Source organism: Macrotis lagotis, chromosome 1 (genome assembly GCF_037893015.1).
Source record: "Macrotis lagotis isolate mMagLag1 chromosome 1, bilby.v1.9.chrom.fasta, whole genome shotgun sequence".
In the NCBI taxonomy this organism is placed as follows: domain Eukaryota; kingdom Metazoa; phylum Chordata; class Mammalia; order Peramelemorphia; family Peramelidae; genus Macrotis; species Macrotis lagotis.
Window position 1 is genome coordinate 511,658,247 of NC_133658.1, and position 25,858 is coordinate 511,684,104.

Here is a 25,858-nt window from a genome sequence, read left to right on the forward strand (position 1 = left end):
TCTTCAGACTGAGTATTTTGATCCTTCTTGGGCTCATTTGCAAAATATTTCTCAATGGTCTTCCTCTTGTTTCTTTGCTTGTCCATTTTCCCAGCCTAAGCCTGTTTTTTGGGGTGCTTCCTGAGCTTTTGGGACATTCCCACAAGGGTCTCAATGTGTGAGGTTCTGTCTTCCCTCCTGGCCTGTGAATGAACATAAGTGCCCCCCTCTGCCATGGGGCCGAGTTGGGGGGCCCTAGACTGTGTTCAGGATCTGAATGTGGTCAGAACCCCATAGTCCTGTTCCAGGGGCAGAGGACAGAGCTCTGCAGTCTCTCTCTCTTCACTCCCCTCCCTCAGCTCAATGGGCTCATGCCCTGGGGGCTCCTGCTTACCTGCTCCTCCTGCTTCTGTTTCTGGGTCTAGGCTGCTCCCTGTGTGCCCTGAGGGCTGGGCTCCAGGTGCTCACTCTGGTAGAGGTCCCCAGCTGTTCCCCCACTTTGTGCTGGTGCTCCCCGGGGTGCAGCTCAGGAGACTCCCCCGCTGCTGTGAGTCAGGGCTCCCAGCGCCCTGGGGCTTCCTCCGGGAGGCTGAAGTTGTATGGCTCTGGCCGGCCCCCCCCTCTGGTGGGCCGCCCCTCTGACCCCGGGAAGCAGAGCCTTTTTGCTCTTTTCCAGGTTACCTTGAGTAGGAGAACTGCCTCACTGGGTCCCTTTGTGGGTTCTGTCTGGAAAGTTTAGTTAGAGTCCTTAGTTTATGAGTTTTTATCAGAGAGCTTCTAACACTAGATCCCTTCATGTTGCCATCTAATTTATATTTATATTTATATATTGCCCCCTAATTTATATTTCTTCCTGGAGATAAGAACAACAATTAGAGATAAGAACAACTCTCTCCAAGTAATTGCCCCTTCATATTCTTGTTTCCTTTCTCTCTTCCTTTTTTCCTTTTCCTTCAGTCAATGCACCATTTCATCAATAGATTCTTTCTGAGCATTAGTGATGTTTCTCCTTCAAACTAGTAATGTAGGGATTCAGGAGAAATGTGAGACATAATCTTTATCTTAAAAGAGCTCCAGTTTATTTGGAAGAAGAATGTAATTATCCTTTTTTAAAATGTTTGGGGAAATGGGACTGTGGGTTTTCAGGCCTGATAAATGTTTACCTAGTACCAAGATATTTTGTAATTATTGTTGTCATCTTTTGTGGGAGGTGATAGAAATGATGGACATAACTGAAGGCTTTCTTAAACTCCAGGAAGAAGCATATTAAAAGTAAAATATCTACCCATGACAATGCACTGTGGGCTGTATTTTGTTGTATTTATGGTACATTTGAATAACTGTCTCACTGCTCTAATGGCTTTTCCTTGTTTACAAAAGTAAATAATATTCACATAGTGTAATTTTGACTGTAGATCCACAATACTAGATGATATTGCTAAAATGTATATCATTTTAAAAAGCACATCTTAAAACTAAATATGTACATTTACTGAACTTTGTTATTTGCATTTATTCTTCAGGTGTTATCTTTTGATGCCTATTTTGAAGATGAAGTGCCAGATAAAAATCAAGAATTATATAGGATAAGATATTGTAAAATCTTCTTCTACCTTGAAGATGACACGATTCAAGTACTTGAACCACAGCTGAAAAATAGTGGGATGCCACAAGGTAGCTATTTAAATCAGCTGTTAAACTGTATGTCTTTACTCTCTTTTTGTCTTTATAAAAGTCTTCATGGAAAAGACTACTGAGCAATAGTATTACTATAATAATAATACATAAGCTGCTTATGAATAAGAAAATTTATTTTCCTATATATAATTATATATCATGTATGTGTGTATATGTCTATAATTATGTGCATATATTAATGGCAGTCTAGTTTCTTTTGGAAAAATAAGTTTTTTATTCCTTGGCCAACTTCATAAAACTAATTAGAACTTTGGAATACTAGGTTCTTGATGTAGATTTTTCTACTAGGCATGTTGGCAGAAGCAAATGAGACATTTAGGGAAAAGAGGGAAGGGAAAGGAAGGAAAAAGAATAAGTATTTATATTTGTTTTCTGTCCTTTTTTCAATTATGTCTCACTCTTCATGAAATTATTAGGGATTTTTTTGGCAAAGATACTGGAATGATTTATTTTCTTATCCAGCTCATTTTACAGATGAAGAAAATAGATCATTAAATGACTTGTCCAGAGTCATATAATATGTGTCTGAGGTCAGATTTGAACTCAGGAAGATGAGTTTTTTTGACTCCAGATCCAGAACTTTAACCACCACACTACCTAACTGTCCAAGCATTTATATAGTGCCTATATCTACCAAGCCCCAAATTCAATCAAGTTTATCAGCAGATAAAATTATTATTAATAGATTTAGATCTTAAAAGGATATTAGAGACCATTCAATCAACCACATACTTTCATATAAATGAGAATACCAAGAGTCAGAGAAGTAAAAGCTAGTTTGAGGCAGCTAGGTGGTACAGTAGTGCAAGCACTGGTCCTAGAGTCAGGAGGACTTGAGTTCAAATGTAGACACTTGATACTTAGTAGCTGTGTGACCTTAGGCAAGTTACTCAACCTCATTGCCTAAAAAAAAAAGTGACTTGTTCACAAGTGGTATTAAAGGTAGGAGAGTAAATGATTTTCCCCCTTTCCCCATGTCTTTCAAACCTTGTGCTCTTGTTATCACATCACTGTTATTTTATTTGGTATTTTTCTCCCAATTCTCCTCTACCCCACACACCCTTTAAATACATAAACATTTTGTTTAGTGGGAAAGAGCTGAACTGGAAGTCAGATGATTGAAGTTTCTATTTATTATCTGAGCAGCCTTCAGCCATTCACTTCACCCCTTTCTGTGTTGCATTTTTCTAATCTAGAAAATGAGGTTCTTTTTTAAAAAAATAATTCTTTATTATATTTATTTTATTTTTTGTACAAATGATGGTTTTTTATACATTACTAAAATATTCTTGTTTAAGAGTAAACATAATACCCCTTTCCCCCAAAAATATAGACCCTCATGAGCTATAAAGCAAAGAGGAAAAAATTAAAATTAAAAAAATAATAATAGGGGTAGCTAGGTGACACAGTGGATGGAGCACCGGCCCTAGAGTCAGGAGCACCCGGGTTCAAATCTGGCCCCAGACACCCAACAATCACCCAGCCATGCGGCCCTGGGCAAGTCACCCAAGCCCCGCAAACTCCCATAATAATAATAATAATAATAATAATAATAATAATAATAATAATAATAAAATGTGGTTCACTCTGTGTTCCAACACCACCAGCTCTGTTGTGGGTGTATCACATTCTTTAGGATAAGTCCATCATAAAAGCTACTTATGTATTTTTCCACTGTTGCCATTGCTGATCACAACTCCCTCCATTCATACTTCCCCACTAGCATACACTATATTTTCTCTTTCCTTTCACTCTGTCCCTCTTCCTAAATGTGCTGTAGGGTAGCTGAGTGGAGCAGCAGACTGATCACTGGCTCTGGGGCCCAGAGCCCTGAGCCCACATATCATCCCTAGGGTCCAACAACCACCTGGCCCTGTGGTCCCAGACAGGCCATCCAATCCCAGTCCCTTGCAGAAAGTAAAAAAGAAAATGTGTTATATCTGACCACTCTCCCTCACAGTCCACCCTCTCCTCCATCACTCACATCCCCCCCCTTCCCTTTTCCCTTTGTCCCCCTTCTCTCCTTCTTACTCTAGATGTTTATACCCCATTGAGTGTGTGTGTTTGTGTGTGTATATATATATATATATATGTATATATGTATGTGTGTGTGTATATATATATATATATATATATATATATATATATATATATATATATATACTGTTTCCTCTCCAAGCCACGTCTGATGAGATCGAAGGTTCCCACATTCTCCCTCACCTTTCCCCCTTCCATATCATTGCAATAGCTCACTGTAATAAAAAATCTTATTATATGCAATATAGCCTATTCTACCTCTCCTTTCTTTTTACTCCCATTACATTTCCCTTTTGGCCATTGACTCCATTTTTACACTATATTATATATCTTCAAATTCAGCTCTCTCCTGTGCTTCATCTATAAAAGCTCCTTCTACCTGCTCTACTAAATGAGAAGTTTCTTATGAGTATTATCAGTATCATTTTTCTATGCAGTTATACATATAGTTCATCATCATTAAGTCCCTCATATTTTACCCTTCTCCTCCACTCTCTATGCTTCACCTGAGTCCTGTATTTGAAGATCAAACTTTCTGTTCAACTCTGGCCATTCCAACAGGAACATTTGAAATTCCCCTGGTTCATTGAAAGTCCATCTTTTTCCCTGGAAGAGGACATTCAGTTTTGCTGGGAGGTTGATTCTTGGTTGCATTCCGAGCTCTTTTGCCTTCTGGAATATTATATTTCAACTCTATGAGCCTTTAATGTAGTTACTGCTTAGTCCTGTGTGATCTGACTACAGTGCCACAATATTTGAATTCTGGCTGCTTGTAATATTTTCTCTTTGACTTGGTAGTTCTGGAACTCGGCTGTAATATTCCTAGGGGTTGTTTTTTTTTAATCTCTTTCTCAGGGAGATCGGTGGATTCTCTCAATTTCTATTTTGCCCTCTGCTTCCAGGATATCTGGGCAGTTTTCCTGTAGCAATTCTTTAAAAATTATGTCAAGGCTCTTTTCCTGATCATGACTTTCAGGTATTACAGTAATTTTTAAATTATCTTTTCTGAATCTGTTTTCCAGATCAGTCGTTTTTTCATTGAGATGTTTCACATTTTCTTATAATTTTTCATACTTTTGGTTTTGAAGTATTTTATCTTGACTTCTCATAAAGTCATCAGTTTCCTTCAGTTCCATTCTACTTCTGAAGGATTTCTTTTCCTCAGAGAGCTTTCTTATCTGTTTTTTCCATCTGGCCAATTCTGCTTTTTTATTTTTATTTTTTTAGATTTTTCAAGGCAGTGGGGTTAAATGGCTTGCCCAAGGCCATATGGCTAGGTAATTATTAAGTGTCTGAGGCTGGATTTGAACTCAAGTGCTCCTGACTCCAGGGCTGGTGCTGTTCCACTGTGCCACCTAGCCGCCCCGCCAATTCTGCTTTTTAAAGCATTCTTCTCCTCAGCAACTTTTTGAACTGTTTTATCCATTTGACCTATGCTGGTTTTTAACATATTATTTTCTTCAGCATTTTTTTGGATCTCCTTGACTAAGCTGCTGACTTCTTTTTAATGTTTTTCCTGCATCTCTCTCATTTCTTTTTCCAATTTTTCTTCTATCTCCCTCACTTGATTTTCAGTCTTTTTTGAGCTCTGTCATAGCCTGAACACAATTTCCATTTTTCTTGCAGTCATTAGATGCAGGAGCTTGTACTTCCTCATCTTCAGATTGAGTATTTTGATCCTTCTTGGGATCATAGACAATGTATTTCTCAATGGTGTTACTCTTTTTTCTTTGTTCACCCATTTGCCCAGCCTGTACCTGGTTTTGGGGAGCTTCCTGAGCTTTTGAATATTATTGGAACACTCCCCCCCCCCAAGGATCTCTGCGTGTGAAGCTCTGTCTTTCCTCTTGGTCTGTGAATTACCACAAGTGCACCCCTCTGCCATGAGGCTGAAGTGGGGGGCCCTGCTGTTCTATGGGGGGCTTAGACTGTGACTAGGATCTGAATGTGGTCAGAGCCCCAGAGTCCTGTTCCAGGTACAGAGGAAGTCTCTCTTCACTCCCCTAACTTAGGTATGCTGTGCACTCAAGACTCACTTGCCTGGGGACTCCAGCTTACCAACTCTGCTTGCTTCTATTTCCTGGATCTGGGCTGCCCTGGCCCACGCTGCTCCAGCCCTGAGGGCTGGGCTTCATATACTTGCTTTGACAGAGGTCCCCCCCACTGATCTTCCAAGTTGTGCCCGGTGCTCCCAGGGTGTAGGTCAGGAAACTGCTCCCACTGTGGCTCCAGGTACCCTTGGGCTGCCTCCAGGAGGCTGAAATTCCTTTGTTCTGGCCGGCCACCTCCCCAACCCCATGGAGCTGAGCCTTTCCACTCTTTTCCAGGTTACCTTGGCCTGGAGAACTGCCTCACTGGATCCCTCTGTGGGTTCTGTCTCTCAAAAATTTAGAGCCCTTATTTTATATGTTTTGAAATATTATCCAGAGAGAGCACCTAAGAGTGGCTCTTCTCCTGTTGCCATCTTGGTTCTGCCCCCAAAAGTGAGGTTCCTTGATGCCTGCCTCATAGGGTTGTTGTGAGGATCAAAATGAGATAACAGATGATCATTATAAATGATCAAATGGAACATGTCATCTACTTTTAATGTGACTTCATTAGATAAATAGTACTTAGAATGGGCTGTTTTTTTTTTATTGCTGCCCAATTTTTCTGCCCTGATCAATGACTTCTCTAGGTTTTACCATTGGGTAGAATTCAGGTAAAGGATAGTAAGAGGACCATTTGAAACATGTCCTACAATTCTTCAGGCTCTTAAATAAAGTTACTTTCTTGAATTACCTTTATTTACATAAATGGATTTTGAAATATCTTTTCTAAATGAGTGGAATAAACGAGATACTTGTGAATCCCCAATTCTTAGTCTGTAGAATTCAAATGTTTTGAGATGAACCTTTTTTTCTGGTTTTAATTAACAAAAATGTATGTTGGGAGTATTTCTTTCTGCTCTGGAAATCGATTAGAGATCTCCAAGATGTAAGGCACATAAATAAGACTATGTTTTGTTTTGTTTTAGAAAAATTTGCTTTCAAGTTTTTTGAGTAAAAATAGAAGGTGTTTGAAGAAATAACTAAAATATAGAAAGAAAAAAATTTGAATCTTCTAAATTCATATTGAATATGTTTTGCTGATTGAGAATGTCTGCCTAATTGTCAAACATTATTTGAATAGGTAAATATTTTCTTAGGATACTTATTTGAAGAACTTTGAAATGAGATCCCCTACTCAGTTTTCATAAGTTCATATCATCTTCATCAGTCCTTTCCATAATAACCAGTATCATAAATGTAATGCATTTAAGGTCAGTGAATTCTAGGAGTATATAGAAATGCTGTAATATTAATTACATGGATTATATTTTCTCATCTTTTATTTCCTCCATCTTCTCCTCCCTCTTCTTTTTTTATTTTTCCTTCTTCTTTCTCTACCCCTCCACTTTCTCCTCACTCCTTTCTCTCTCCTCATCTTCCTCCGCCTTTGGGGGGAAGGAAGTGGGATTAGCATTTCTGATTCCCAATGCTGTTCTTTTGGGTCATTGATCCCTGGTCAGTGAAAACATCTTGGAAGGATTAAGAAGTGTCCTATGCAAGAGTTTTTAAAAGGGAAACACTTTTAATAGTGTTTTCCAAAACCTTCTTGCTTCTTCATCATATCAGCATATTCTAAAAGCTATTGAGAAAACCCATAGTATTCTGTGCATGTATGGAGTCAGGAGTTTGGGAACCTCATGCTAGACTGTCCTAGAGATTCAGGAAATCATCAGCACCCTGACCTGAGATGCTTCAGAGGACCTTAAAGATCACAGTACTGTGAACCTGGACAGTCCAAGCAACTTTGAAATCTTAGTTCTCTGAATACAGACACATCAAGGAAAACAGAAGCCAGGGCTGCTTCAAAATTGGAAAAGGCAAGACTAATAGTACCTGATGACCCCATCCAAGGAGTGCACTATAGGACAGGGTCTGGCACCAATTCCCAAATCAGGACTTGAAGTTGAATAAACAGAAACTGAATACTATAAAGAAATATCATTTGTCCAAAGATGTCCAAGAGGCAAACCCAGAAGAAAGTGGGGCTGGGGATGGGTGTGTGTGTGTTTGTGTGTATGTACATAAGTTTGCCCTAGAGATTATGCAAGAAAAACTGGAAGAATGAAATGAGATATATAGTGGGAGTGATATCTGTCTTGCTCCACTGACAGTTGTTCTGCCTGCTCTGCTATAATTCTTTTTTTGTAGTAGGGCCAGAGATTGGATTTTGAGCTGTACCCTAGAGCTGTCTATGAGGAGGACTGCTTCTCCTCCCTACTCCTTCCTCCCCCAAGGCCCAGATTTTCCCTTTGTCATCTTCCATATTGAACCCTCTTAACACAATACATACCAGGTGTTGGATATGATGTCATTTAGGTTAGGCTGGTCCTTCAGTGGGGAGGATGTAAAACATTTGGTTTCCTTGCCTCTAAAATTATAAATGGGTTAATGTAGGAGGGGCTGGTTTCAGCAGTTTCATTGGAGCTCCTGTTGCCCTGTGGTGACTGGACCTATGTTGTGGTGGTGAATTGAAGCTGAAAGAGAGTAACTTTTTATGTAAATTCTTTTTCAATATAGAAAATTATTCCAGTGTCTTATCATTAAAGTTGTTTTGATTGCATTTTATGGTTCACAAATACCCTATTATATTTTATCTCTTTATTCCAAATCACTGAACCAGCCTAAGTTAGGTTTGGTTCAGAATCTTTGTTATTCTTGGAAAGTTACATTCATTTTCTTAATTGAATAGTATTGAGCCCCATGAGATCAAGATGTCACATACAACATTTTAGTTTTCTGTGGCAATAATATTTAGGGTTTATGTGCAACTCTCTTAGTGGGATAAGGAGAAAGCTCCCAATTGCCCTCTGAGATTAGCATGGTGGATACTTGAAGAATTGAACAGGGATAGTGAAAATATTCCCTGGCTTTTAATGAAAGTTTTCCAGAGGATGATTGCATCAAAGAAGAGTGTGAAACTAAATTGTCTATTTATATTAGGTACTTAGAGGTCGGGGGTAATTGTAAGGGACTCTGCTAGGTAGTTTAGAAATATTTTATCTTTTGATTGTCCCACTAACTCTGCAAAGGTAGGTGGTGTTATATTCATTTTTGCTGTTGAGGAAACTGAGGCAAATGAACTTTGGGTATTTAAAAATCATGCCTTAAAGGCAGTGGAGAGATTATTGGAATCAGCCATAACACAGGCGAAAAGAGAAATGTTCATGGAGGAGAGGACTAATGGACTACAAGTAGAATCTATTCTCCAGAATTTATCTGGGAACATACACACCTTTCCAAGATTAGGGCTATTAAGGAATAGGAGCAGGAGTGATGATGAACAGGAATTACTGCAAGGAGGAAAAAGCTCTGGGCATATCCAGTTGATACACACTGGAATACTACTTCCTGGGTAGTTACTTCCTCCACTAGAATGTTTTACTACTAAAGAACTTAGGAGGTTAAAGGAAAAATTAAAACAGAAAACTAATTAACTATTTGAACAGTGGCTAATGAGGGTGTGGTCTAATGGGGGAAATTTAAACTTTTTGCAATTACAGTGTTCTGTCCTCTGGGAGAGCTTGTAGAGAATTTGCTCTTGCAAAGTCAGACAAATCATTTGAAAGCTCCAGGTGAGGATGGTTCTTTTTCAGGTGGATAAAATAGAAAGTTCATTACTTGGTTTTATAAAGATGAATTCCCTCTACAGCTGATTCTTTGAATGGAGGCTAGCAAAAGGAAGGGGGTGAAATTTTAAATTGAAATGCAGTGTTGGACTGCATTTATATCCCTTTCCCATCATATGTCATCACTTCTATCTGGCAATCAGGCTATAATTAGATGCTGTATTTTGGGCAGAACCAGAACTACTGAAGCAACAGGCTTTAGATGTGGTCTGGATCTTTTCTGCCAGATTACACGCTGGCTAAGGCTGATTAACTGGTGATGTTTGAGCAGAAGACCAAAACAGCCTCATCAGCTGTCAGGGCAAATAGCACTGTACACACAATAAGCAATCTAGGGATGAATGGAGGAGGAACTTTGTCAGTAATTGGGTAGAAGGCAATGATGGTTTTTTCTATAAGGATTTTTAGGTTTGGTTTTTGAACCATGGAATGAATAAACAAGATGGTTGATGGTCAGTTCTCTGGAGGTGTTAGCAAACTGTATCAGGATATCTGAGACCAGGATAAGTAAGAGTTATTCTTTCCCAACAGAATTCAGGATAGCTCTGAAATCCTCCCATTCCTATTTGATCATTCCTTATCTCTTTAGATGTTCAAAGTGACTCACATCTTTGCATTTAAGTTTGAGGAACTGTTGGAATGAATATTCCACTAGGGTGTTAAGTGAGATTGTAGTTCATGGTGAGCTACTGCCACTCACTCCCCCAGAGGCTAACAAGGAAGACTAGTGATTTATTGGCCTTATCAGGTTTTAGAGAATCTATATTCCCCACCTGGATATCTTGATAGCTATTATCTATCTAATTTCTCATAAATATGCTTCTTTCAAATGATGTCTGAAACAGGTTATGTCACTTTAGAAGAATTAAAGGGCTGTCTTATTCCAAAGTCATTATGGTCCTATGATGCTAATGCTCTTGGAAGTCTTTGTCTATAAGGATCAAGCTGAATGAAGCCTTTGGCAAGTACAAAGGGGGTAACTAGATTAAAGCAGTTAGATGGTATAGTGAATAGAATGCCAGGCCTGAGGTCAGAAGACTCACTTTTGTGAGTCTCTTCTGTGGTCTCAGATACTCAGTGACTCTGGGCAAGTCATCCAACTCTGATCACCTCATCTGTAAAGTAAACTGGAGAAGGTAAATCTCACCAGTATCTTAGCCAAGAAAACCCCAAATGAGGTTAAAAGGAGTCAGACAGTTCTGAAAAACAAACAACAGTAACTTCAACAAGACATCTGGAGTCACAATCTTTCTGAATTGGCTATTCATTGTGCTATTCACTTTTAAAAAATGAGTAAGCTTATATTTTTCAATGGAAATACTGAGTGCTCTGAAGGCCCCTGATGTCTTAGTGCTCTAACTGTAATGTTGTTGGAGACTATTATTTGCTTTTTCAAATGAACTCCTGACTATATGGATCCAGCTCTTGAGAAAAACACAGTTTTACTTATTTCACTGATAATTCCCTGTGATATGAAAGGTATATGCAACTGGATCTCTGTGCTCATAAATCAAAGAATAGGGGACATACTGAGATAAGGGGAGCAAAGCCATGAATAACCTGTGAACTACATTATTGGTACTAGAGATCCTTGAGGAACATGGCAGACATTTTATAATGATTCCTGGGAAGTAGCTATAATTTTGGCTAAGTGGTTAGGTGCCTGAAGAGACCAGAATTGCTTAGGGTCAGAAGTGTTGTCTATGCCTTCCACCATTACCAGAGAATGTTAGCATCTCTCAACATCAAACAACCTCTGCTGAACTGAATAAATGAGTTGATTCTCTCTCCAGAAGAAGAGAGATTAAGGATTAGATGATACATAAGTCTGGATATGGGGGCTATGATAATGACGTTACAATGAATATAGGACTATGTGATTCCTTTAGCTAATGATAGTGTATCCATGCTCCTCTTATTAGTCAGAGCATGGGATGAAGGGTATGTTCAAGGAAGACTAGTGCCTTTGGTGTGAAGGCTGCCAAACCCTTTTCAGGGCTGCTTTCTACCTTTGATATCCATCTGAGCCACCTAACTCTTGCCTGTGGCTCCAAGAAGCTATGGCATGCACAGTAGACACACCCTGGTAAACTGTTTCAGCAGGTGGACAAAACCAGGTTGAGGATAACTGAGAGAGTCTCAAACTCATTGGTGAATTGTGGGGATTATCTACCCCAAGTATATGAAGTGTTCCACTGGTGGAATGGATGGATGAGAACACTTCTTTCCAAGAGCCATGAAGACAGCTGAAGCAGGTGCTATGGAATGCTTAGAGTTTGGTTAGACATTAAAGATGCCTAGGTCATCCACTGCACCTAGAACTCCCTGGTGACCCAGCAGCCCTTTTAAGGACTGCATGGCTTACCTCCTGATGTGAGAAAAAAGGTTAGAAAATGTGGCCCCAAATTGTTTGCTTATCCAATCCTAATTACTGTGGCAGCCAGGGATCTTACAGTATGGTCAAGACACAAATAAATCTACAAAAACTTCTTCAAAGAAGATCCCATTCACCATCATTGGATGGAACATGTGCACAATCATAGACAACATAAGATCCAGTAGACCTGAAATATGAATGACTCTTGTTGCAAGAACACTCAGCAGCCCTGAGTGAAATAAGGCTGTCAAATGAAGGCCAGATTACTGAAATTAGACCTGAGTATTTATATATTTTCTAGAGTAGCAGCAGTGAAGGTAGTTCAGTGAAGCTGGGGTAGGTTTTACCATCAAAACTAATCTAGTCAACACTTTTGAAAGCCTTCCAAAAAGAGTGAATGACAGGTTCATGACAATGAGATTGTCACTTCTAGGAAAATGCCATGCTACCATCATCAGTCCCTGTACTACTAACATGATGAACCCTGATCAAATCAAAGAAAAATTTTATGAAGATCTAGAGACCCTTATCATTAATGTACCAAAAGAGGATAAACTTATAATCCTGGGTGACTTTAATGCTAGAGTAGACTCAGATTACCAGTTATGGCAGGGAGTCCTTGGGAGGAATGGAGTTGGAAACAGCAACAGCAATGGTCACCTTATTCTGAAGACTTGCCCATCTCATGACCTTCTCAATACAAGCACTGTCTTCCAATAACCTAGATGCAATAAAACTTCCTGGATGCACACTTGCAGCAAACATCGACATCTGGTTAGGCTATGTGCTTGTGAGGCACAGAGACAAACAGGATGTGAGAGTGAAAAAGGCAATATGTGGGGCAGAGTGCTGGACTGATCACAGACTCATCCTCTCCAAGCTAATTATTCACATTCAGTCAGAGTGGTGGTCCCAAGCTAAAATAGCTACCAGAAAAATTAATGTCAAGAGATTAAACTGTCTCTGTGAGTGGGGACAGTTTGTTGCTAACTTGGAGGGAAAACTGAGCCAACACACAGTTGGAAATAGTGCAGCAGAAAAAGACTGGGCAGTTTTCGTAGATCTAGTGTACAGCACTGCATTTACTCATCTGGTTCAAACTCGAAAACATCAAGACTGGTTTGGTGAAGTTGATGGGCAAATACAGAAGTTGCCAAATGAAAAACAAGAACTTCACAGGGTTTACCAGCAGGATCGTTCATCCATTTCTAGGAAGGCAGCATTTAATTCCCTCAAAAGTAAAGTACAAGTGAAACTAAGAGAGATGCAGGGTTCCTGATTTAGTAAGAAGGCAGATGAAATTCAGTTTTATGCAGATAGTAACAAGTCAAAGTGCTTTAATGATGCCCTGAAGGCTATTTATGGGCCAAAGAACTATGGTGCGTCTCAATTACTCAGTGCTGATGGATCCATATTGATTAATGATAACACCATGATCCTAGAAGGATGGGCTGAATACTTTGGTAGTTTTTTTTATTTATTCATTCATTCATCCATCCATTTATTTATATTGTACAAATATTTTGTTTTCCCATTATATACAATGGCAGTTTCTACCAATCATTTGTTTTGTGAGGTTTGCAGTTTTATAGTTTTTCTTCCTCCTCTCTTCCCTTCCCCCTTCCCCTAACAGATGACAATCTGATATAGGCTTTACATTTGCATCCATGATAAGCATAGATTGAAATCCAACTTGTTGTGAGAGAAGAATTAGATCCAAAAGGAAAAAGAGAACATTAAAGATAGCAAAATTACATATTCCATAAGGCAGCTTTTAAAAATTAAAGTTATTAAACTTTGGTCTTTATGTTTTTTTTGTTTTGTTTTGTTTTATTTTTTGGTCTTTGTTGAAACTCCACAGCTCCTTCTCTGGATACAGATGGTATTCTACATCACAAATCCCCTAAAATTTTCCCTGATTATTGTACTAATAGAATGAGCAAGTTCATCATGGTTGATCATCACCCCATGATGTTGTAAGTATGTATAATGTTGTTTTGGTTCTGCTCATCTCATTCAGCATCAATTCATGCAAGTCTTTCCAGGCTTTTCTGAAATCTCTTCCCTTAGGATTTCACAGTAGTGTTCCATCATATATGCATACCATAATTTCTCCATCCATTCTCCACTGAGCTTCTCCTCAATTTCCAATTCTTTGCCACTACAAATACAGTTGCTATGAATATTTTTGTACATGTGGGATTTTTATTCAGTAGTGTTCTTAATAGACCATCATCAGTCAATGCAGAAGCCATTGACCATTTACCTCAAGTTGAAGTGAATCAGTCCCATGCTGATGTTCCAACTGAAGAAGAGGTTCTTGATGACATTAGGCTCCTTTCAAATGGCAAAGCACCTGGTGTTGATTCTATTCCAGCTGAGATCTTCAAGGAGAAGGGGGCCTTCAAGGAGGACTGAAATTATCCAGTGACAAGAAGAGGTTATATCCTAAGAATTCAGGTATATCTCCATCATCTATCTCTATAAAGATAAAGGGAATAGATTGTCCTGTGACAATCACAAGGGTATTTATCTTTTAATCATTCATGGTAAGTTTCTTGCAAAAGTCCTGAGAGCCAGTGTGGCTTCAGAAAGGGTGGAATAACAGTTGATATGGTATTTGCTGCCTGACAACTCCAGAAAAAGTGCCAGGATCAGAACAGAGGTCTGTATACAACATTTGTAGATCTGAACAAGGCTTTGATACTATCAGTCATTAGGGCTTATGGAAAATTATGTAAAAATTTGGTTGCCTGGAGAAGTTCATCAGTAATTAACATCATTTTCATAATGGCATGCTTGTCTGAGTTTTGGATAGTGGAAGATGCTCTTGAAGTTTCCTGGTTACCAAGAGTGAAACAAAGATGCGTCCTTGCTCCCATGTTTTTTTTTTTTTTTGAACTTTTTTCTTTTACTTCATTTATTTATTTTCATCCATTTATACATGCATATTTCCAAGTTACAAAACTTCCCTCCATCCTCCCTTCCCACCCTCCCTACCTCAAAGCAGGGAATAGTCAGGTTAGCACTTTACACACTTTGTCAAACATATTTACAAATTAATAAGTTTTGACATGAGGAATTAAGATTAAGGGAAAGAGATACATAAGAGATAATTTTTATAAAGTGTTTTTCAGGAGCAGTGAGGTGGGATAGTGGATAGAGCACTGGCCCTGGATTCAGGAGGAACTGAGTTCAAATCCAACCTTGGACATTTAATAATTATTTAGCTGTGTGACCTTGGACAAGTCACTTAACCCCATTGCCTTAAATAAATAAAAAAAATTTTAAAAAGCGTTCTTCAGATTCAGAAGGGTTTTTTCCCCTGTGTATTTTGTTTTGTTTTTCTCCCCTTGGTTGGGGATAATATAGTCCATAACTAGTCAAATACAATTGTCCTAGCTCTCTGGACTGTCAAGAGGAGTTGCTTCCATCAGGGTTGCTCATCTCATAATGTTCATGTGTACATTGTTCTCTTGGCTCTCCAATCCTTTGCTCAGAGTCAGATCCCTCAAATCATTCCATGCTTTTCTAGAGTCCAACCATTTATGGCTTCTTGTAAAACAATAATATTCCATAGTATACATGTTCCATAACTTGTTTAGCCATTCTACAATTGATGAGAATCCTGTCAATTTCCAATTCTTTGCCAAAAAAAGAGCTATTATGAAATTTTTGGAATATGTAGTACCTTTCCCATTTTTTATTTCTTCTGGCTATACTCCTAGAATTGGAATTGCTTGTTGAAGATTATGAACACTTATTGTTCTTGGGATATAGTTCCATATGGCTCTCCATTCACAACTCCACCAGCAATGCATCAATGTCCCAATCCTCCCACAACCTCTCCAACATTGATCATCTTCCCTTTTTCTCATCTGGTCTAATTGAATAGATGTGAGATACCTTGTTTTAATTAATCAGTATTGATTTGGAGAATTTTTCATATGATTATATTTGACTTTAATTTCTTCATTTGAAAATGTTCATTTCCTATGACCATGTATTAGTTGGGAATGACTTGTGATCTTATAAAGTTGATGCAATTCTCTAGTTTAGAAAGGAGACCTTTATCAGAACTCCTGGTTGTGAAGATTGTTTCCCAACTTTCTGCTTTTCTTCTAATTTTGTCAGCATTGATTTTATTAGTGTGAAAAACTTTAGAAAGATTTCATTTATTTTATATTTTTCAATTCCCCCCCCTAATTTTGCTTCCCTCCCCCCCCCACTCCCTCACAGAAGGTAGTTTGTTAGTCTTTACATTGTTTCCATGGTATGCATTGCTCTAAGTTAAATGTGATGAGAGAGAAATCATATCCTTAAGGAAGAAACATAAAGTATGAGATATAGCAGATATAGAAAATAACATTTTTTTAAAAATTAAAGGTAATTGTCTTTGGTCCTTGTTCATACTCCACAGATCTTTCTCAGGATATAGATGGCATTCTCTATTGCAGATATCCCAAAATTGTGCCTGATTGTTGCCCTGAGACCATTAAGGTTGATCATCACTTCCATGTTGCTGTTAGGGTGTACAATGTTCTTCTGGTTCTGCTCATCTCGCTCAGCATCAGTTCATGCAAATCCTTCCCAGGCTTCCCTGAATTCCCATCCCTCCTAATTTCTAATAGAACAATAGTGTTCCATATTGTACATATACCACAGTTTATTAAGCCATTCCCCATCTGATGGCCATTAACTTAATTTCCAATTCTTTGCCACCAAAAACAGAGCTTCTATGAATATTTTTATACATATATTTATACATACATTTTTATACATTTCATAATCTCTTCAGGGTATAGACCCAGTAGTGGTATTACTGGATCAAAGGGTATGCACATTTTTGTTGCCTTTTGGGAATAATTCTAAATTGATCTCCAGAAAAGTTGGATGAGTTCACAGTTCCACCAACAATGCATTAGTGTCCCAGATTTCCCACATCCCTTTCAACATGGATCATTGTGCTTTCTGGTCATATTGGCCAGTTTGAGAGGTGTGAGGTGGTACCTCAGAGATTTTGTAATGTGCATTTCTCTAATAATTAGTGATTTAGAGCAATATTTCATATGACTATGGATTGCTTTGATTTCCTCATCTGTAAATTGCCTTTGCATATCCTTTGACTATTTGACAATTGGGGAATGACTTGTCTTTTTAAACATTTGACTCAGTTCTCTGTATATCTTAGAAATGAGTCTTTTGGATAATGATCATTGTTGGAAGGGTTGTGGGAAATCTGGGACACTATTACATTGTTGGTGGAGCAACCTTTCTGGAGAGCAATTTGGAACTGCACCCAAAGGGCAACAAAAATGTGCATACCCTTTGATCCAGTAATACCACTACTGGGTCTGTATCCTGAAGAGATGATGAAAAAGGTTAAGAACATTACTTGTACAAAAATATTCACAGCAGCCCTGTTTGTGGTGGCAAAGAATTGGAAATCAAGTAGATGTCCTTCATTTGGGGAATGGCTTAGCAAACTGTGGTATATGTATGTCATGGAGCACTATTGTTCTATTAGAAACCAGGAGGGATGGGAATTCAGGGAAGCCTGAGGGATTTGCATAAACTGATGCTGAGTGACATGAGCAGAACCAGAAAAGCACTGTATACCCTAACAGCAACATGGGGATGATGATCACCCTTGATGGACTTGCTCATTCCATCAGTGCAACAATCAGGGACAATTTAGGACTGTCTGCTATGGAGAATACCATCTGTATCCAGAGAAGGAACAAAGACCAAGGACTATCAACTTTAATTTAGGGGAAAAAAACTAATATTGTTTCATCTTGCTGTCTCTTATACTTTATGTTTCTTCCTTAAGGATATGATTTCTCTCTTATCACATTCAATTTGGATCAATGTATACCATGGAAACAATGTAAAGACTGGCAAATGGCCTTCTGTGGGGGGTGGCGGAAGGGAAGTAAGATAAGGGGAAAATATTGTAAATTATATCTTCAAAAAAAAGGAAAAGAAATGAGGCCTTTGTCAGAAATACTAGTTGTAAAAATTGTTTCCCAATTTACTACATTTCTTTTGATTTTGGTTACTGTAGTTTTGTCTGTGCAAAAGCTTTTTAATTTAATGTAATCAAATTGTCTAGTTTATTTTTAATGATGTTTTCTATCTATTCCTTGGTGATAAACTGCTTCTCTTGACATAGATTTGACAGGTAAACTATTCCTTGATCTCCTAATTTGCTTAGTGCAAAACCTTTTTAATTTAATATAGTCAAAATCATTCATTTTGCAGTTAATATTGTGCTCTAATTTTTGTTTGGTCATAAATTTATCCCTTTTCCATAGATCAGATAGAATAACTTTTGGTCTATTAATTTATGCATGGTATTGCTCTTTATGTCTAAATCCTGAACCCATTTTGCTCTTATTTTGGTATAGGGTAGGAGATATGGATCTATGCCTAGTTTTTGCCATACTTTTTTCCAGTTTTCCCAACAAGTTTTGTCAAATAGTGAGTTCTCATCCCAGAGGCTGATGTCTTTGGGTTTGTCAAATAGTAGATTGTTGTACTCATGTACTGCAGTTTCTTTTGAACCTGTCCTAATCTACTGATCCATTACTCTATTTCTTAACCAGTACCAGGCAATTTTGATGACTGCTGCTTTATAGTATAGTTTTAGATCTGGTAGAAGTAGGCCACGTTCCTTTACATTTTTTTCATCAGTGCCTTTGCTATTCTTACCCTTCTGTTGCTCCCAATACTATTTTTCTAGCTCAGTAAAGTAGTTATTTGGTAGTTTGATTGGAATGACACTGAATAAGTAATTTAATTTGAATAGAATTATCATTTTTATCATATTAGCTCAACCTATCCATGAGCATTCGACATTTTTCCATTTATTTATATATGGCTTTATTTGCTTTAGGAGAGCTTTATAATTGTGTTCATACAGTTTCTGGGTTTGTTTTAGGAGGTAAATTCCAAAGTATTTAATGTTGTCTACAGTTATTTTAAATGGATTTTCTCTTTCTGTCTCTTGTTCTTGGGCTTTGTTGTTCATATATAGAAATGCTGATGATTTATGTGGGCTTATTTTATATCCTGCTACTTTGCTGAATTTGTTAATTCTTTCAAGGAGGTTTTTAGATGATTTTCTTGGGTTCTCTAGGTATACCATCATATCATCTGCAAAGAGTCAAAGTTTTGCTTCCTCATTGCCAATTCTGATTCCTTCAATTTCGTTTTCTTTTCTTAATGCTACTGCTAGCATTTCTAATACTATATTGAATAGTAATAGTGATAATGGACATCTTTGTTTCACCCCTGATTTTATTGGAAATGCTCAGAGTTTATTCCTATTGCATCAAATATTTGTTGATGGTCTTAGATAGAGAATAATTATTATTTTAAGGAATACTTATTTATTCCTAAACTTCCTAGTTTGTTTAATAGGAATGGATGTTGCATTTTTTCAAAGGCTTTTTCAGCATCTATTGAGATAATCATGTGATTTCTGTTGGTTTTTCTATTGATATGGTTAATTATATTGAGTGTTTTCCTAATGTTGAACCATCCCTGCCTGCCTGGTATAAATCCAATCTGATTATGGTGTATTATCCTGGTAATAACTTGCTGTAGTCTCATTGCTAAAATTTTATTTAAGATTTTTGCATCAATATTCATTATGGAGATTGGTCTGTAATTTTCTTTTGTATGCTTTTGTTCTTCCTGGTTTAGGTATCAGCACCATCTTGGTGTCATAAAAGGAGTTTGGCAGAACTCTTTCCTCTCTTATTTTTTAAAATAGCTTATGTAGAATAGGAATTAATTGTTCCTTAAATGTTTGGTAGAATTCACTTGTAAATCCTTCTAGACCTGGAGACTTTTTCCTAGGGAGTATATTGATGGTTTCTTCATTTTCTTTTTCTGAAATGGGGTTATTTGAATAATTTATTTCCTCTTTGGTTAATCTAGGCAGTTTGTATTTTTATAAATATTCATCCATGTCAACTCAAGTTTTTTAGTTTCACCCTTTCCATTTTATTAATTTCTTCCTTTATTTTCATAATTTCTAATTTGGTATTTAATTGGGGATATTTAATTTGTTCTTTTTTCTAGCTTTTTTAGTCGCACACCCAATCCATTGATCTCCTCTTTCTCTATTTTATTATATAGGCATTTAGAGATATAAAGTCTCCTCTCAAAACTACCTTGACTGCATCCCATAAATTTTGCTATGATGTCTCATTATTATCATTATTGGATATAATTACTGATTATTTCAATTATTTTCTGTTTGACCAACCCATTATTTTTGATAAAGTTATTTAATTTCCAACTAGTTCTTGGTTTATCTTTCCCTGACGCTTTATTACATGTAATTTTTATTGTGTTGTCTGAGAAGTACATTTTTATTATTTCTTCCTTTCTGCATTTGATTTTAAGGTTTTTGTGCCCTAGTACATGATCAGTTTTGTTAAAGGTGCAATGTACTGCAGAGAAAAAGGTATATTATTTTCTGTCCCCATTAAGCTTTCTCTAGAGGTCTATCATATTTAAGTTTTTTAAGATTTCATTCATTCTTCTTAACTTCCTTCTTATTTATTTTGTTGTTAAATTTATCTAGTTCTGAGAAAGGGAGATTGAGGTCTCCGATTATTAAAGTTTTGCTTTCTATTTCTCCTTGTAATTCACTCAACTTTTCCTCTAGGAATCTGGATGCTATACCACTAGGTGCATACATGTTTAGTAATGAGATAGCTTCATTTCCAATGGTGCCTTTTAAGAAGATGTAGTTTCCTTCCTTATCTCTTTTAATGAGATTGATTTTTGCTTTTACTTTGTCTGAGACTAGGATCACTGCCCCATATTTTTTTCTTCCTCTGAGGCATTATATATTTTGCTCTAACCTTTTACCTTTACTCTGTGTGTATCTATCTGCTTCAAATGTCTTCTTGTAAACAGCATATTGTAGAATTCTGATTTTTAATCCATTCTGCTATCCATTTCCATTTTATGGGACAGTTCATCCCATTCACATTTACCTTTAAGGTTACTAATTCTGTATTTCCTCCATGCTCTTCATTTATAGTTATCTTTCCTTTTTTCTTATTCCTCCACGCCAAAATTTGACTACCTTTCCCCTTTGACTTTTCTTTTAAAAATTTAACTTTCAGTTTATTTTCACTTATACCTTCCCTTCCCCTTTATCAGTCTCTTCTTTCCTTATCTTTCCCTCTCCCAGTACCCCCCTTCCTTGTTGATTAAGTTAGATTTTTAAACCCAAATTGGAATGTATTTTAGTGGGCTAAATCTATTGAATAGAATTTACTCAGCATTCACATTCTCACTTTTTTCCCTCTAAAATTATATATCTTTGTGGCTCTTCCTTTGGTGTTACTTATTGTGCTAATATTATTAACCAGGTATCATTAATCACAGTTTGATTATTTGATTGCTTGATAAACTCCTATTGTTATCAAGGTCTCATCACAGATTGTTTACTTGATTGCTTGACTTGCATTGACTTAAATTGCATCAAATTATAATTACAGTCATTATTTTCTTTACTCCCTTTTTCAAATGTCTTTCAAGTACACACAGTCCTCCTCATAAGTCAAAGTATCATCCAAAACCACATCATTTCTTGAACTATTTGTGCCCATCCCCCCAGGTCTATCTTCTTTTACCCTTTACTTTGTGTTCTACCCACCCAATATACTTAACACATTGCTAAATGAAGCAAGGCCTATTGTCTCTCCCACTTTACAGTCCCCCTCCACTTAATCCCTTGTTAAGTGAAGCACCCTGGTGTTGATCTAATTAACTGTAAGAGAATCATGAAGATCTCTAAGTACTAGGAGGCTCTGGAGGTTTCACCTGAGAACTTTACAAATGATTGTAAGTAACAGAGACACTATTTCAGGTCCTCACAGTTTATGATTCCCTCATTAGACAAGGTGCTTAGCACCTTGTGATTAAAGTGAGTCAAAGTATAATGAGACACTTAAGTTAAAGTTAATACCCTTGCTTTTTCCTTCAGGGCTTTTTGTCTTTAAACATAGTGATGTCATCTTGGACCTCTTCATTTGACAGACAAGACTCAATCATGCCCATGTCCTTTAGGTTCATTCTCTTTAATTATATTTTACCCTCTAATTATCCTTAGAGAAGTAAAATTAGAAGTGTTATATCTTCCCTTTTTTGGGTTGTATACAATTTGATGGTTGACCAACATTTGTTTAAAACAGTTTTGTTTTTTTAGTCCCCTCTACAGCTACCTTTTTAATGCAAATCTTCAGTCATGTATTTGGTGATTGAATTCTCAGGTCAATTCTGATCTTTGTGTCAGGAAATTCTGAAAGTCCTCTATTTCATTGAACATCCATCTTTTTCCTTGACAGTATATATTGAATTTTGCAGGGTAGTACATTTTGGGTTGTAATCCCAGGTCCTTCGCTCTCCTAAAAATGTTATTCTACTTTTTCCAATCCTTCATTGTTGAGGCTGATTGATCCTGTGTTAGTTTGATTGTGTTCCCTTTATATTTGAATTGTTTTCTTTTTGCTGTTTGCACTATTCTCTCCTTTATTTGAGGGTTTTGGAATTTGGCTATTATAACCCTTGGAGTTTTTATCCTGGGTTCTCTTTCTGGAGGACTTCTGTGCATTCTTTCAATGGTTATATTATCTTGTTCTAGTAAATTTGGGAAGTTTTCCCCTTACAATTTTCTGCGTTGTTTTTCAGGTTCTTTTCTTTCGAGGACCCTTTTGTTTGTCCAGGCTTTCTGGTATTCCCAATGTAGATTTTTCTCTCCTGGATCTATTTTCCAGGTCATTTTCTTTCTTTCTTTTTTGTTTTTTTTTTTTTTACATTTTCTTCAATTTTTTTCAACCATTTTATTTTGTTTGATGGAATCTTGTGGTCTTGTAGATTCATTGGTTTCTATTTGTTGAATTCTAATTTTTAGGATTTTATTTTCTGCAATTAGTGTCTATGTTTCCTTTTCCACTTGGCTATTATTACTTTTAACAGAATTGATTTCTTTGGTCAACTTTTCACAATTTTCTTGCATGACTTTCATTAATTTTTTTTCCATTTTTCTTCCTCTTTTCTTTGGTTTTTAAATGATTTTTAATCTCTTCAATGAGCTTTTGTATTTGAGTCCAATTTATAGACTGTTTTGCTTATCCTGTGAGTGATTTTTCACTGCTTTCTTCTTCAGACATGGCATTGCTGTCATCTTGGTCTGTAAAGTAGTTTTCTATAGTCAGCACTCTTTTAGTTTTTTTGTTCATCTTTACTGTTTTAGTTCTGCTCCTGGGGTATATTGAGTATATAACCAAGCTTTTAATTTGCTGGGGCTGGGGTCTGATCCCTGACTTGTTGTTAGCAAGATGTTGCCTATGTAGTCCAGGTCTAGCCTTTGCAGAAGTTTTTCTTTTTTTTCCTCCTTATGTCCAGGGACTGACTTAACAGAGGATTGTTCCCAACCCAATTAATCCTATCTTTTACACTGGTATTTTCAGGCTTCAGACTTTGTTTAGGGTTGGGATCCTCCCCACTGGTTTGCTATCTAGCTGCCAGGATCTCTGTTATTATTAAGTTGTTGGGACCTGGATTGCTCTGTGGCTAAAAGCTTCCTGCCAAATTTCCCACTTTCCTGCCTCCTGATCTTTACTCCCCCCCCCCCCCCCCAAGAAATAGACCTTCATAGAAGATCCTCCACAATGTCTACAGTTGAAAACTTCTTTGAATCTTCTTTTTTTCTTGGTAGGTAGGATCAGTAGTGTGAATGTCAGAGTAGAAGCTTCATTTATCTTTGATAGGGAAAGGCTCTGGAAGCATGTTAGCTTCATGCCACCATCTTGGCTTCACCTCAGAATTCTGCTGCCATGCTTTTTTTAGCATGATGGTTTCAGCCATATTTTAAATGCCTTTACTGAGGATGAACATGGCCTCAAAGTCATCTACCCCACTGATGCAAATTCTTCAGCTTGAAAAGGCTATCAGTCAAGATTAAAGTGGAGGGAGTGTTGGTGCATTATTTTAGGCTGTAAATAATTGCACACTCAACACAGCCTCTGGACCTGAAATACAAAGAAGTATGGATCAATTTTCTGCTGCTTTTGTTTATTTTGGTCTAACAGTTAACACCAAAAAACCCAGATACTCCATCAACCAGCACCATACCATCTATATGTGGAGTCATCGATTACAGCAAGTGGAGAAGGGTTTTTTTTTAGGTTTTTGCAAGGCAAATGGGGTTAAGTGGCTTGCCCAAGGCCACAAAGCTAGGTAATTATTAAATGTCTGAGACCAGATTTGAACCCAGGTACTCCTGACTCCAGGGCCAGTGCTTTTTCTACTGTGCTACCTAGCTGTCCAAATGGAGAAGTTTTGAGTACTGTGGACAAATTCACTCACCTTGGCAGTGTCCTTTCTAGGGAGGTATACTTTGACAATGAGGTTGACACACATATTGCCAAAGCTAGCTCATTATTTAGGAGGCTCCAAAAAAAATATGGGTGAGAAGAGGTATTAGATTGACTACTAAACTGAATGTCTACAGAGTCATTGTGCTTATCTCATTGCTGTGAAACCTGGACAGTCTACCAGAGCCATGCCAGGAAACTGAATTGCTTCCATTTAAATTGTCTTGGGAGGATTCTGAAGATCAAGAGAAGATACCAGACATTGAGGTCTGTCCTTGTGCTAAACTGTCTAGTATTCCAGAAAGTACGACTGTGATGGGCTGGGAATGCTAGAACTGCACATGCCAAAAAAAACCCCAAAACATTTTATGGAGAACTTGCACAGGGCAAGTACTCACAAGGGGGGTCAGAAGAAGTGATATTGGGACATCCTGAAGGTTTCACACCAGCATGGTGTGCCCTCATCAGTGAGGGTGCTGCACTCTATAAGGAAGACAGAATTGAAATAGTTCAAAGGAAACATGACATACATAAGATTAGAGTAAGCACCTCCGGTGTTTACCTGGACTATTTGTGTCTGACCTGTGGTAGAACATTCTAAGCTCATATTGGTCTAATCAGCCGCACTTGGACATACTGTAAATTGTCTTATACATAGTGACGTTATTTTGGTGGTCTTTGATAATGAAAGACAAGAACTATTCAGTCAGAGTATCCACCTTTCAAGGATCACTATGGCATATCACCTTATTCCCAATCTGTTTGTGATTGATTATATTGACCTCCTTCTTCCACTCAAGCTATCACTAGAGATAATATTTATTTGATTCATTTTAGTCTACTATTGAGGCAGCCACTATCAGAACCCTGACAGAATTTATCCTGCTTCCTTATGGGCTTCTCCTATGCTGCTACCTCCAAAAAGGGCATAATTTTTATTGTGGAATGATTCTTATTTTGAAGATCTGAGATTAGACACTTTTCTGTCACATTCATTGGGATTTCCATCGTTTATGCCATCCTCAAGCAGATAGTTTTTTTTGGTCTAATCTGTATTAATATTTTCTCCATCACTTTCTTTTTTTCTTTTCTTTTTTTGTGTGTCTTTTTATTTTTATTTTTTAATTTAAATTTATTTTTATTGAAGATATTATTTGAGTTTTACATTTTCCCCCCAGTCTTGCTTCCCTCCCCCCTCCCCACACAGAAAGCACTCTGTCAGGCTTTACTTTGTTTACATGTTGTACCTTGATCCAAATTGGGTGTGATGAGAGAGAAATCCTATCCTTAAAGAGAAGAGAAGTCTAAGAGGTAACAAGATCAGACAATAAGCTATCTGTTTTTTTCCTAAATTAAAGGGAATAGTCCTTGCACTTTGTTCAAACTCCACAGCTCCTTATCTGGATATAGATGATACTCTCTTTTGCAGACAACCCAAAATTGTTCCCGATTGTTTCACTGATGGAATGAGCATGTCCTTCAAGGTTGAACATCACTCCCATGTTGCTGTTAGGGTGTACAGTGTTTTTCTGGTTCTGCTCATCTCACTCAGCATCAGTTCATGCAAATCCCTCCAGGTTTCCCTGAAATCCTGTCCCTCCTGGTTTCTAATAGAACAATAGTGTTCCATGACATACATATACC

The 25,858-nt window shown here is 37.4% G+C and overlaps 1 protein-coding gene across 4 annotated transcripts in view; it reads left to right on the forward strand.

Moving 5' to 3' along the window:
* EFHC2 (EF-hand domain containing 2) overlaps positions 1-25,858 on the forward strand; it is a 297,057-nt gene that overhangs the window by 81,234 nt on the left and 189,965 nt on the right. For all 4 annotated transcript variants that reach the window (XR_012474021.1, XR_012474022.1, XR_012474023.1 and 1 more), the window contains exon 3: positions 1,503-1,653. Coding sequence is in view for 1 of the 4 variants with exons in the window: in XM_074214142.1 (XP_074070243.1) it covers positions 1,503-1,653 (151 nt within the window). In the remaining 3 variants the exon portion in view is untranslated. The remainder of the gene's footprint in view (positions 1-1,502; positions 1,654-25,858) is intronic.